This window comes from Lithobates pipiens, unplaced genomic scaffold (genome assembly GCF_037356315.1).
Source record: "Lithobates pipiens isolate NorthernLeopardFrog02 unplaced genomic scaffold, aLitPip1_a1.2 Scaffold_16, whole genome shotgun sequence".
NCBI lineage: Eukaryota > Metazoa > Chordata > Amphibia > Anura > Ranidae > Lithobates > Lithobates pipiens.
Genome location: NW_027507748.1, coordinates 403,278,914 through 403,294,077, shown reverse-complemented (window position 1 = coordinate 403,294,077; position 15,164 = coordinate 403,278,914). Strand labels below are relative to the sequence as shown.

Below are 15,164 nucleotides of genomic sequence, written 5' to 3'. Positions count from 1 at the left end.
AGCTTTTTTGAAATGCGTTTTTCTGGATATTTTTTATTCTGTCTGTTTTAAAATAAAATCGCCTATTAAAATTAGACTGCCCACTGAAAAAAAAAAACTATCAAACAATACAAAATCAGCAGGGAATCAAATACTTTTTTCCCTCACTGTATGAGGCATTTTGAGTTTAGTCAATCGAATGATGAAAATGAAAAATGCAGCAGTAAATACAAGTTGCAAAATGTATTTTTTAATTTCTAAAATGGGCCATGTGAATGTAAAATATTTCAAATGTTAAATGTATACCATAACACTTTGGTTCAAGCAAAGCATTATGTACTTTTTGCTTGGTTTATTTTGCTTTTATTTTAATGGAACAGATGACTAAAAGACCATGTTGCCATATACATGGCCTGCAGGGTAAACAAAAAATAATTTAACCAATTTCCTCTATCCACGTTTATACAGGGCGGATAGACAAATATTCTGCTGTGGCTATTGCCTATTGACAGCTGTCTGGGTATCGAAATAGTGGAACAAACAGGATGGGGGTTTTTCTGGGAATTTTTTATTCAATGTATGAAAAGCATAACTGCCAAGTCTCCAAAAGACCAATTTGAGATTGACATTTTTCACATACATAATAAAATCTGCATTTTTAATTTGCAGATTTTTAGGAAAAAAATGCTTTCATACATTTTGGTGCACACAAACACTGCCCAATTTTTTGGTAAAAAATATTTAAAGTTACGCCGGATCTTGCCATCAAAGAATAGGCATATACAAAACGAAACCTGTGTCTTAAGTCCTTTAAATCTAAGCTTTTTGTAAATCTAATTTTTCTTTTACCTTAAGCCAAAAAAATGCAAATATATATGGATTGTTTTTGTCTTTATAGAAAGAGTGGAGAGAAGACCGTAATGGAGAATTTAAAAGGAAAGTTGCACGCTGTGTAAGAAAAAGCCAAGAGACTGCTTTTGAGTGACATTTAAGCAGTAGCTAGTAGCTTCACAATTTCAGGGTAAATTTGTATTCTTTCAACCTCCCTGTTTTCTTTCTCTTTTTGCATGCATTTCTGCTCTGTTGGTAAGATTGCACATGTAGAGCAGTTTCAAGATTGCTCACCTTCTCTTCATATCCTTGGCTTTATTTCCATTTAAAAGGAATCTAAGTGGTAGGGAAACTATACAGAGGCCTGCTATGTGGACCACCTTGTGAAAATGCTAGTTGCCCATTAACCTTTTGGCTTGCATGTTGTAAAAACAACCCAAGACAAGCTTAACAAGCATGCAGATCAGGAAAGTCTGTTAAAGTACTCCCAATCTGTGTACTTGTTTCTGTCTAGTGACTTGGAACATACGGAAGCCATTGTATCATAATGACAGCTGGAGATGGACATTTTCAGAAGTTGTCAGTGTCTATGCTTCCTTGGTACAGCTTTTGTTTAATGCTGAACTAGGGCCCCATAGGTAGGAGTGTGAAAACTGGGTATATAGTGCTTATACCTGCTGAATGCTATGTGACGTCAGAGCACATGTAGTTTATTGAGCCAACAAAATCATTAAACTCAAGTGGTCAGAAAAGCATTTGCTTTTGATGCATCGTGCTAAATTTAATTATGACTACTGCATCTTTCGGCATTGATGCAGCTGCCCTTGTTCGATCTTGTGCTTCTATTAAAAAAAAAAAACTTGCTCTTGAGAGAGGTGAGGTGGAAAGGTGTGTGTGTGTGTTTTTTCTAAAGGTGCCCAATAATGGGATCTTGTGTATGCTATCACATTAATATAGCCATTAAAAATATCTTCTCCTTTGTTCTAAAAATCTGTTCCTTGTTGAAATGTGTCTTTAGAGGCATGCTTTTAAAGAGGGAGAGAGTTTTGCCAGGTACACTAAATGTAAAGCAAATGTTAACATATTTGCACCGCTAAAATTTCTAATGAGGAGCCTGCCTGGTTTCACTGTAGGCCATGTAATGAGATGCATATTGTCAGCGGTGTTTCTGTATCAAAGGGGCCTCAATGATTAAGTGGATTTAATTTGAATGCTTTATTTATATATTGGAATGTTTTGAGAAGAACTCCTCCAAAGTTCTAGTGAATACCCACTCAGACTGTCACCAGAACAGAAATGTCCACAGAACACTTGTTCTGGTGACAAGTCAAAATGGTTAATCTGACTAGGGTCTAATCTGTCCCTATTCTATATTTAAAACAAATGTCTTAATGGGAGTGCTGATGTTCGCTTTTGACAGCTGACAGGATTTCAACAAGTTTCCAGTAGTACTAAGCTTCCTGAACCAGTTACAGTGCCTTGAAAAAGTATTCATACCCCCTTAACTTTCCACATTTTGTCATGTTGCAACCAAAAACTTAAATGCATTTTATTGGGATTTTTGTTATCAGCCAACACCAAGTGGTACATAATTGTGAAAAAGGAAAATGATAAATGGTTTTCAAAATGTTTTACAAATATGTGAAAAGTGTGGCGTGCATTTGTATTCTGCCCCCCTGAGTCAGTACTTTTCAAAACCACCTTTCTCTGCAATTACAGCTTCAAGTCTTTTTTGGGGATGTTTCTACCAGCTTTGCACATCTAGAGTGGAATTTGTGCCCATTCTTTTTTTGCAAAAAAAGCGCAAGCTCTGTCAGATTGGATGGGGAGTGTTTGAACAGCAATTTTCAAGTCTTGCCACAGATTCTCAATTGGATTTAGGTCTGGACTTTTCTTGGGCCTTTCTAAAACATAGTATGCTTTGATCTAAACCATTCCATTGTAGCTCTGGCTGTGTTTAGGGTCATTGTTCTGCTGGGAGGTGAGCTTCTGCTCCAGTCAAGTCTTTTGCAGACTCAAACAGGTTTTCTTCTAAGATTGCCCTGTATTTGGCTCCATCCAGCTTCCCTGTCCCTGTTAAAAAGCATCCCCGCAACATGATGCTGCCACCACCATGTTTCATAGTGGGGATGGAGTGTTCAGGGTGATGTGTAGTGCTAGTTTTCTGCCGCACAACATTTTGATTTGGGCTAAAAAGTTTGTCGTTGGTCTCCTACGTTTGCTGTGTCCCCTACATGGCTTCTTGCAAACTGCAAACGAGACTTCTTATGACTTTCTTTCAACAATGGCTTTCTTCTTGCCACTCTTCCATAAAGGGCAGATTTGTGGAGTGCATGACTAATTGTCCGTTGGACAGATTCTCCCACCTGAGCTGTGGATCTCTGCAGCTCCTCCAGAGTTACCATGGGCCTCTTGGCTGCTTCTCCGATTTAATGCTTTCCTTTCTTGGCCTGTCAGTTCAGGTGGATGGCCATGTCTTGGTAGGCTTGAAGTTGTGCCATACGCTCCTCATTTTTGGATGATGGATTGAACAGTGCTCTGTGAGATGTTCAAAGATTGGGGGCTGAATACAAATGCACTCCACACTTTTCAGATATTTGTAAAAAAATAAAAATTGAAAACCAATAAATTTTTTGCCATCTTACGATTATGTTCCCACTTTGTATTGGTCTATCACATAAAATCCCTATAAAATACATTTAGGTTTTTGTTTGTTTTTTGGGGCGGAGTGTTGTAACATGCCAAAATCTTGAAAATTTCAAGGAGAATGTATACTTTTTCAAGGCACTGTGGGTGCACTCTCGTGAAGATCTGTGTTTAACCTCCATGATGGAGTCAAGGGGTTTGCGAAGGTTGCTAATGGTTGTGCCAAAGCTTTTGTAAAAGCTTGCTGTCCACATTTTTTGCACTTATCTGTGCAATTGCCTTCATAATACAGTGCAGCACCCCCTTAACACCCTGTGATTGCCACATTCATGTCCCAAAAAAACTGACCTGCAGCTTGTCAAGCTGTTGAAATATGAGATATATATATTTATATTTATATTTAAGCTATAAGAGTTCAGGGCTCATTTTTTGTGTTGGGAACAGGCTACATGAGTAAGAATTTGGTGCCTATAGCAATGGCTTTTTAACTTGTGTCTACATCTGAGACACTTCTGAGATCAATCCTAATTCATTGACAAGTGTGCTTGACTTCCTTTTGACCTGTTTTGGACTTCAAGAGGGTTTTGTACTTGCGTAGGAATGACCTAGGATGGAAGCAAATAGCCCTTTGACACAGGCATTAAAAGTAGCTGTGCTGTCAGACTGTACATAGAAAAAAAAAAATCACCAGGCGACTGCTATATAATATATAGAATATCATAAAAATTATATAGTATATAGCCCTCGTGAATCTATTGTCCAATATATACCATATTGACAGCGCTAAAACAACAAAACAATCATTCTTAAGAGGGTAGAAGCCCCATGGTTTACAACAAAAACCACAGTAATGTCCTTAAAAAGTCCCACACATCTGAGGATGGGATTTTAGTTGAAACACCAAAATGATGGAAAACAGAAAGAAAAGTCCATCTCCAAGAAAAGACCACCAGTGCAGAAAGAGCTTGTTAGCCGGTGACACCCCTTATGGTAAAGCACTCACCAGAACCCAATGGGTTAACAGGCACCTCTTTATAAATAGTCTTTCACTGGTATTCCTCTGTACCCAATTCCTGTGTCCTCATAGATTTTTCGGATTTAACACTTCACTCCCAGCAGCAAGTTCACATATAGAAAACAGCAAAAAGAGGTTCCATAGTGCAAACTGCTTTATTCTTTTAAAAAATTTGTGCGCATATACACCATACGTACATAATCAATAAAAATTCATTCACAGAGATGTAACCACTAGAACAACCGGATTTGTCTCACCGCGGCTCCGGGCGTCTTAGATCGAATGCAGGCTCGGCTTCCACGGCGGGTCCCGGGCAATCGTACAAATCGACCGCTCTGTAGTTACGAATAGCTGCTTGGTCACGCCCATACGCGTTTCGTCATCACGTCTTCATCTGTGGGCGTGGCCAAGCAGTGCAGCTAATCCGATTAAATATGAATAGGGGCGGAGAGGTGGCTCATGGGCATTCCCACGTCCAGCCCCCTAGACACACTCACTCCCACCCAATGCGGAAATGAAAAGGCCACGTCGTGCAAGCCATCGCCATGACAACATGCCTAAATGTACACTGTTCGCAAAAAAACTTTCATTTCTCACGAGTACGTCCCTGTGGGTAAAATTTGTTCACACAAACCTTCGTTTCTCATGAGAACAGTATTAATTCATTAAATCACCGAACAGCATACATTAAGTGAGCAGGTTATCTCATTATTCCAGGAAATCACCATTATCATACTAAAATAATAATATAATAATAAATTTACATCATTATTACCTAAAATACCCATTATCATACCAAAATAATAAATATTGTCAATATTGCAGGTATCCATCTTAGAAAAATGCATTAAGATAAAAGGCACATATATCTCAAATCTATATATACCACCAATATGTATGCAGAGCAAAATGCATTACATTCAATAAAATATTAAATAATTCTCCACACTATCTTAATCAATAGTCTTGTCTGATAGATTAATAAAAAATGATAAGATAAAATAAAACCCGAATGTTGAGTACCAGCAAAGCTAGAAACTGCAGACCTCTTGGTCTACTCGACTGCAAAAGTAGGTGTCCCAAAAAATAGAATAGAATAGAACCGACCTATACTCTTTTTTGTATACATGTATGCTGTGTTCACATAAAAAAATATATTAATAAAACAAGGCTAAATATGTTATGCAGAAACTGTTCTAAAATATATTAAGCTCAAATCCTCCTCAATATTTCCCCAGTGTACTGCAATAAAAACTTAGTAGTCACTAATGAAACAGTTAACATCCACCTCTATATTTAAACCGTAGGGACTCAAAGTGTTCATACGGAACAGCCACTCGGTCTCACGTTTAGATATTTCCCGGACTAAATTACTGCCCTTCCAATTCGGAAAGACCCTATCTACACCCCAAAACTTAAGACCTGTTGGGTCCCTGTCGTGTTTAAGTCTGAAATGTAGGGAAACACTATGGTCCTTATAGCCAATGGAAATATTGTAAATATGTTCTGCCACCCTAGTACATAATTTCCTTTTTGTTCGTCCTACATACATCAGCCCACACGGGCACTGAAGTACATATACTACATGTGTGGTCACACATGTGATAAATTGATCGATCTTAAAATTTTGTCCATTACCAGTGGAGGTGAATTGATCAATCCCCCGAATGTGATTGTGAACAGATTTACAGGCTTTGCACCTTCGACAGGCAAAAAAGCCAGCTCGATCCCAGAACATAAGAGGCCTGGAGGGTGGATCCAAAACCTTTTTGACAATTTTATCCCCAAAAGAGAAATTACGTCTGTAAATAAATCTAGGGTTCTCAGGAATTACTCCCTTGAGCGTCCTATCTAATTTGAGGATGTCCCAGTGTTTTCGGATAATCCCCTCTACCTCCTTGTATTGGCCATGGAGGGTGCTAATGAAACCCCATTCATGAGTACTACACATTATCCTTTCTTTCCGTTGTAAACATTGCTCCTGGGGTACACGTAGCACCTGTTGCAATTCCTGATCCAGCATGTCAAAGGAGTAACCCTTTTCCACAAATTTATCCCTGACTAAAGATGCCTGTGTCAAATAATCATCATCAAAGGTACAATTTCTTCTAACACGAAGAAACTGACCTTTCGGTATCCCACGTAGCCAAAGCGGATGATGTCCACTATGAATAGGAATAAAACTATTTCTGTCCGTTGGCTTAAAAAACACTTTTGTGGACAAATTAGTCATTTCTCTCATTACAGTTACATCCAGAAAGTGGATTGACTTTTTATTCCAACTGAAGTCTAATTTTATATTGTTATTATTGTTGTTCAAACCATCAGAAAAGTCCTTCAGAGATTCCTCCGTGCCTTGCCAGATGAAAAACATATCATCTATATACCTATGATAGAAAAGTAATTCCCTTCTCCGGTTCGCAAAAATCCGTATATCCTCCCAATGGCTCATAAATAAATTCGCCAAACTCGGCGCAAATTTTGAACCCATCGCTACCCCTTTCTTTTGGTTATAAAATTTACCATCATACCAAAAGTAGTTGTGCGACAGGCAAAATTCCAGAGCCATTCGCAAAAACTTTTTTTGTATGTAAGGCAGGTCGTCCCTCTGAGAGAATGCCCAATTGAGAGCCAACAGGGCATCCTCGTGCTGTATAATCGTATAGAGAGACGACACATCTGCTGTTACTAAAAAGATTTCAGCGTCTCCAGGAAACTCCACACCACGCAACAAACCTAAAAAGCTTGTGGTGTCCTTTAAATAGGCACGTGTAGTGACCACACTCATCTGCAAGAAATGGTCTAAATATTGACCAATCCTAGCAGTCACTGATTTTATTCCGTTAACGATTGGCCTAGCCGGGGGTTCCGTCTGACTCTTATGGATCTTAGGTAACGTGTAAATATTGGGAATTCTATTATAACTAGGTACCAAAAATAACCGTTCCTTTTTTGTTAGGACCCGCATATAATATCCAAAATCCACCAAATTGCCCAAATCCTCACGATACGATTTCGTAGGGTCTCTATCTAGTAGAGTATATGTTGTTTGGTCTGACAACATATCGCATAGCTGAGTGTGGTAATACTGCTTATCCAACAGTACCACACCTCCCCCTTTATCTGCTGGTCGGACAATAATATCCTTTCTTTCCTCTAGGGCTTTAATCCCTTCTTTAATATATATAGGACAAGGATTTTTCTTTAGTGGAAGGGCATCTAAATCCCTAAGGACTGATTGTTTAAACACCTCCACTTGGTGGTTGGAAGGTAGTGGTGGATTAAATAATGACTTATTCCGGAGATTGCTGTTCACGCCAATTATTCCATTATCCCTATTATTCGTTATCATACTGCTATTAGAAAGCATATATTTCTTAATATTGATCTTCCGTACGTATTTCTGTACTTCAATATAAACATTAAATTTATTCATTGGTTGGCGTACAGAACATTTCAAACCCGCATTTAGAATGTTTTTTTCTTTCTGGGATAAAGTTACTTGAGTCAAATTATAAATCCCTGTCATTCCGTCTCCCTGCGTCTTTTTTTGTTTGAGGCGTTTACCGGCTCTGCAGCCTCTTTTTCCATGGTTTTTTGTTGTTGTCTGACCGGACTGTATGGCATTCCCCAATCCTGGGGATGTCTCCAATCCTGATTGTTCTGGACGGATGGTGGATAAGAGGGTCGACCTCTCCATGGTCGCCCCCCTCTTGGTCTCCCCCTCCAATGTCCCCTCCCGCCTCTCCCTAAAAAAGGGGGTATCTGAGTATTACGGGGTGAGGATGATCTCACTAGAGGAGCAAAACGGTTATGTGTGTCAGGCTGATATATCCCTTGTTGATTATAACCCGGGCGAGTTTCCTTGTATCCCTTATTCTTACCCACAAAATTGGACTGTTTACGTGCCTGACTGTTTTGGGGGTTTTTTTTCCCAAAATTTATTTTTCTTGGTAAGGCCTCCTCAGTTACCTTAGGGATATTATCCAATGCTTTTGGTACGTTAGTTACTGGTTGTGTAGATGTAACCCCAACCCCGGTTTCTTCTTGTGTTGATGGTCTAAATCCTACCTGCCAACTATACATAGTGTGATTCCTAAAATCATTTAAATCCCTTCTAAATTTCTTTATTTTCTTTTTTTGTGTATCCCTATCCACCTTTTCCAATTTTTTCTGAATATCACTATTGAAAGAAGCTAGTTGTGGAGTGCCTCTTATTGGTTCTACTAAGGACTGCAAATCTGTGATTCTTTTTTCCAAAATCACCATTTTTCTCTTTTTACGTGCTAATACCAGTTGCTGTAATTTATAGCCAACTCCATTAAAGAAATCAAGCCACTCTGACATAGAACCTGTGTCATCAAGTCCGTCCTGAGGTGCCACATCCCACCTCAGGCTTCTCATTATTAATTTGTCCTTGAGGTACTGTTCAAACGTACAGATATCCCACCAGGTGCGAACTTGTTTCTCAAGGGTGTTGGCTAGTGCTGTTAGAGTTTCCGTATAATCATTGTCTTCAAGTGTTCCCCCTTCACAGGAAAACACTGCTTCTAAATCAATTTGTCGATCCCTCAAAAAATTGATTGCATCCATGTTCGCTAAGGGTAAATTTAACTATGTAACAAGTACTGATATCACTGGCAAACAATCTAAACAAAAATTGCTAAGAATATTCCCCACCGATCCCAGCGCACACAGAAACAAAAGATGATATAATTTGCAAGCTGCTATCATACAAAAGATAAATCATAAAAATTATATAGTATATAGCCCTCGTGAATCTATTGTCCAATATATACCATATTGACAGCGCTAAAACAACAAAACAATCATTCTTAAGAGGGTAGAAGCCCCATGGTTTACAACAAAAACCACAGTAATGTCCTTAAAAAGTCCCACACATCTGAGGATGGGATTTTAGTTGAAACACCAAAATGATGGAAAACAGAAAGAAAAGTCCATCTCCAAGAAAAGACCACCAGTGCAGAAAGAGCTTGTTAGCCGGTGACACCCCTTATGGTAAAGCACTCACCAGAACCCAATGGGTTAACAGGCACCTCTTTATAAATAGTCTTTCACTGGTATTCCTCTGTACCCAATTCCTGTGTCCTCATAGATTTTTCGGATTTAACACTTCACTCCCAGCAGCAAGTTCACATATAGAAAACAGCAAAAAGAGGTTCCATAGTGCAAACTGCTTTATTCTTTTAAAAAATTTGTGCGCATATACACCATACGTACATAATCAATAAAAATTCATTCACAGAGATGTAACCACTAGAACAACCGGATTTGTCTCACCGCGGCTCCGGGCGTCTTAGATCGAATGCAGGCTCGGCTTCCACGGCGGGTCCCGGGCAATCGTACAAATCGACCGCTCTGTAGTTACGAATAGCTGCTTGGTCACGCCCATACGCGTTTCGTCATCACGTCTTCATCTGTGGGCGTGGCCAAGCAGTGCAGCTAATCCGATTAAATATGAATAGGGGCGGAGAGGTGGCTCATGGGCATTCCCACGTCCAGCCCCCTAGACACACTCACTCCCACCCAATGCGGAAATGAAAAGGCCACGTCGTGCAAGCCATCGCCATGACAACATGCCTAAATGTACACTGTTCGCAAAAAAACTTTCATTTCTCACGAGTACGTCCCTGTGGGTAAAATTTGTTCACACAAACCTTCGTTTCTCATGAGAACAGTATTAATTCATTAAATCACCGAACAGCATACATTAAGTGAGCAGGTTATCTCATTATTCCAGGAAATCACCATTATCATACTAAAATAATAATATAATAATAAATTTACATCATTATTACCTAAAATACCCATTATCATACCAAAATAATAAATATTGTCAATATTGCAGGTATCCATCTTAGAAAAATGCATTAAGATAAAAGGCACATATATCTCAAATCTATATATACCACCAATATGTATGCAGAGCAAAATGCATTACATTCAATAAAATATTAAATAATTCTCCACACTATCTTAATCAATAGTCTTGTCTGATAGATTAATAAAAAATGATAAGATAAAATAAAACCCGAATGTTGAGTACCAGCAAAGCTAGAAACTGCAGACCTCTTGGTCTACTCGACTGCAAAAGTAGGTGTCCCAAAAAATAGAATAGAATAGAACCGACCTATACTCTTTTTTGTATACATGTATGCTGTGTTCACATAAAAAAATATATTAATAAAACAAGGCTAAATATGTTATGCAGAAACTGTTCTAAAATATATTAAGCTCAAATCCTCCTCAATATTTCCCCAGTGTACTGCAATAAAAACTTAGTAGTCACTAATGAAACAGTTAACATCCACCTCTATATTTAAACCGTAGGGACTCAAAGTGTTCATACGGAACAGCCACTCGGTCTCACGTTTAGATATTTCCCGGACTAAATTACTGCCCTTCCAATTCGGAAAGACCCTATCTACACCCCAAAACTTAAGACCTGTTGGGTCCCTGTCGTGTTTAAGTCTGAAATGTAGGGAAACACTATGGTCCTTATAGCCAATGGAAATATTGTAAATATGTTCTGCCACCCTAGTACATAATTTCCTTTTTGTTCGTCCTTAATATATTTTAGAACAGTTTCTGCATAACATATTTAGCCTTGTTTTATTAATATATTTTTTTATGTGAACACAGCATACATGTATACAAAAAAGAGTATAGGTCGGTTCTATTCTATTCTATTTTTTGGGACACCTACTTTTGCAGTCGAGTAGACCAAGAGGTCTGCAGTTTCTAGCTTTGCTGGTACTCAACATTCGGGTTTTATTTTATCTTATCATTTTTTATTAATCTATCAGACAAGACTATTGATTAAGATAGTGTGGAGAATTATTTAATATTTTATTGAATGTAATGCATTTTGCTCTGCATACATATTGGTGGTATATATAGATTTGAGATATATGTGCCTTTTATCTTAATGCATTTTTCTAAGATGGATACCTGCAATATTGACAATATTTATTATTTTGGTATGATAATGGGTATTTTAGGTAATAATGATGTAAATTTATTATTATATTATTATTTTAGTATGATAATGGTGATTTCCTGGAATAATGAGATAACCTGCTCACTTAATGTATGCTGTTCGGTGATTTAATGAATTAATACTGTTCTCATGAGAAACGAAGGTTTGTGTGAACAAATTTTACCCACAGGGACGTACTCGTGAGAAATGAAAGTTTTTTTGCGAACAGTGTACATTTAGGCATGTTGTCATGGCGATGGCTTGCACGACGTGGCCTTTTCATTTCCGCATTGGGTGGGAGTGAGTGTGTCTAGGGGGCTGGACGTGGGAATGCCCATGAGCCACCTCTCCGCCCCTATTCATATTTAATCGGATTAGCTGCACTGCTTGGCCACGCCCACAGATGAAGACGTGATGACGAAACGCGTATGGGCGTGACCAAGCAGCTATTCGTAACTACAGAGCGGTCGATTTGTACGATTGCCCGGGACCCGCCGTGGAAGCCGAGCCTGCATTCGATCTAAGACGCCCGGAGCCGCGGTGAGACAAATCCGGTTGTTCTAGTGGTTACATCTCTGTGAATGAATTTTTATTGATTATGTACGTATGGTGTATATGCGCACAAATTTTTTAAAAGAATAAAGCAGTTTGCACTATGGAACCTCTTTTTGCTGTTTTCTATATGTGAACTTGCTGCTGGGAGTGAAGTGTTAAATCCGAAAAATCTATGAGGACACAGGAATTGGGTACAGAGGAATACCAGTGAAAGACTATTTATAAAGAGGTGCCTGTTAACCCATTGGGTTCTGGTGAGTGCTTTACCATAAGGGGTGTCACCGGCTAACAAGCTCTTTCTGCACTGGTGGTCTTTTCTTGGAGATGGACTTTTCTTTCTGTTTTCCATCATTTTGGTGTTTCAACTAAAATCCCATCCTCAGATGTGTGGGACTTTTTAAGGACATTACTGTGGTTTTTGTTGTAAACCATGGGGCTTCTACCCTCTTAAGAATGATTGTTTTGTTGTTTTAGCGCTGTCAATATGGTATATATTGGACAATAGATTCACGAGGGCTATATACTATATAATTTTTATGATTTATCTTTTGTATGATAGCAGCTTGCAAATTATATCATCTTTTGTTTCTGTGTGCGCTGGGATCGGTGGGGAATATTCTTAGCAATTTTTGTTTAGATTGTTTGCCAGTGATATCAGTACTTGTTACATAGTTAAATTTACCCTTAGCGAACATGGATGCAATCAATTTTTTGAGGGATCGACAAATTGATTTAGAAGCAGTGTTTTCCTGTGAAGGGGGAACACTTGAAGACAATGATTATACGGAAACTCTAACAGCACTAGCCAACACCCTTGAGAAACAAGTTCGCACCTGGTGGGATATCTGTACGTTTGAACAGTACCTCAAGGACAAATTAATAATGAGAAGCCTGAGGTGGGATGTGGCACCTCAGGACGGACTTGATGACACAGGTTCTATGTCAGAGTGGCTTGATTTCTTTAATGGAGTTGGCTATAAATTACAGCAACTGGTATTAGCACGTAAAAAGAGAAAAATGGTGATTTTGGAAAAAAGAATCACAGATTTGCAGTCCTTAGTAGAACCAATAAGAGGCACTCCACAACTAGCTTCTTTCAATAGTGATATTCAGAAAAAATTGGAAAAGGTGGATAGGGATACACAAAAAAAGAAAATAAAGAAATTTAGAAGGGATTTAAATGATTTTAGGAATCACACTATGTATAGTTGGCAGGTAGGATTTAGACCATCAACACAAGAAGAAACCGGGGTTGGGGTTACATCTACACAACCAGTAACTAACGTACCAAAAGCATTGGATAATATCCCTAAGGTAACTGAGGAGGCCTTACCAAGAAAAATAAATTTTGGGAAAAAAAACCCCCAAAACAGTCAGGCACGTAAACAGTCCAATTTTGTGGGTAAGAATAAGGGATACAAGGAAACTCGCCCGGGTTATAATCAACAAGGGATATATCAGCCTGACACACATAACCGTTTTGCTCCTCTAGTGAGATCATCCTCACCCCGTAATACTCAGATACCCCCTTTTTTAGGGAGAGGCGGGAGGGGACATTGGAGGGGGAGACCAAGAGGGGGGCGACCATGGAGAGGTCGACCCTCTTATCCACCATCCGTCCAGAACAATCAGGATTGGAGACATCCCCAGGATTGGGGAATGCCATACAGTCCGGTCAGACAACAACAAAAAACCATGGAAAAAGAGGCTGCAGAGCCGGTAAACGCCTCAAACAAAAAAAGACGCAGGGAGACGGAATGACAGGGATTTATAATTTGACTCAAGTAACTTTATCCCAGAAAGAAAAAAACATTCTAAATGCGGGTTTGAAATGTTCTGTACGCCAACCAATGAATAAATTTAATGTTTATATTGAAGTACAGAAATACGTACGGAAGATCAATATTAAGAAATATATGCTTTCTAATAGCAGTATGATAACGAATAATAGGGATAATGGAATAATTGGCGTGAACAGCAATCTCCGGAATAAGTCATTATTTAATCCACCACTACCTTCCAACCACCAAGTGGAGGTGTTTAAACAATCAGTCCTTAGGGATTTAGATGCCCTTCCACTAAAGAAAAATCCTTGTCCTATATATATTAAAGAAGGGATTAAAGCCCTAGAGGAAAGAAAGGATATTATTGTCCGACCAGCAGATAAAGGGGGAGGTGTGGTACTGTTGGATAAGCAGTATTACCACACTCAGCTATGCGATATGTTGTCAGACCAAACAACATATACTCTACTAGATAGAGACCCTACGAAATCGTATCGTGAGGATTTGGGCAATTTGGTGGATTTTGGATATTATATGCGGGTCCTAACAAAAAAGGAACGGTTATTTTTGGTACCTAGTTATAATAGAATTCCCAATATTTACACGTTACCTAAGATCCATAAGAGTCAGACGGAACCCCCGGCTAGGCCAATCGTTAACGGAATAAAATCAGTGACTGCTAGGATTGGTCAATATTTAGACCATTTCTTGCAGATGAGTGTGGTCACTACACGTGCCTATTTAAAGGACACCACAAGCTTTTTAGGTTTGTTGCGTGGTGTGGAGTTTCCTGGAGACGCTGAAATCTTTTTAGTAACAGCAGATGTGTCGTCTCTCTATACGATTATACAGCACGAGGATGCCCTGTTGGCTCTCAATTGGGCATTCTCTCAGAGGGACGACCTGCCTTACATACAAAAAAAGTTTTTGCGAATGGCTCTGGAATTTTGCCTGTCGCACAACTACTTTTGGTATGATGGTAAATTTTATAACCAAAAGAAAGGGGTAGCGATGGGTTCAAAATTTGCGCCGAGTTTGGCGAATTTATTTATGAGCCATTGGGAGGATATACGGATTTTTGCGAACCGGAGAAGGGAATTACTTTTCTATCATAGGTATATAGATGATATGTTTTTCATCTGGCAAGGCACGGAGGAATCTCTGAAGGACTTTTCTGATGGTTTGAACAACAATAATAACAATATAAAATTAGACTTCAGTTGGAATAAAAAGTCAATCCACTTTCTGGATGTAACTGTAATGAGAGAAATGACTAATTTGTCCACAAAAGTGTTTTTTAAGCCAACGGACAGAAATAGTTTTATTCCTATTCATAGTGGACATCATCCGCTTT

The 15,164-nt window shown here is 38.8% G+C and overlaps 1 protein-coding gene across 1 annotated transcript in view; it reads left to right on the top strand.

Moving 5' to 3' along the window:
- The window catches only part of UBE2G1 (ubiquitin conjugating enzyme E2 G1), an 88,698-nt gene that overhangs the window by 65,642 nt on the left and 7,892 nt on the right, over positions 1-15,164 (top strand). Inside the window, exon 5 of the mRNA XM_077482357.1 lies at positions 878-1,000. Within this exon, the coding sequence (XP_077338483.1) occupies positions 878-964 (87 nt within the window). The 3' untranslated portion in view covers positions 965-1,000. The remainder of the gene's footprint in view (positions 1-877; positions 1,001-15,164) is intronic.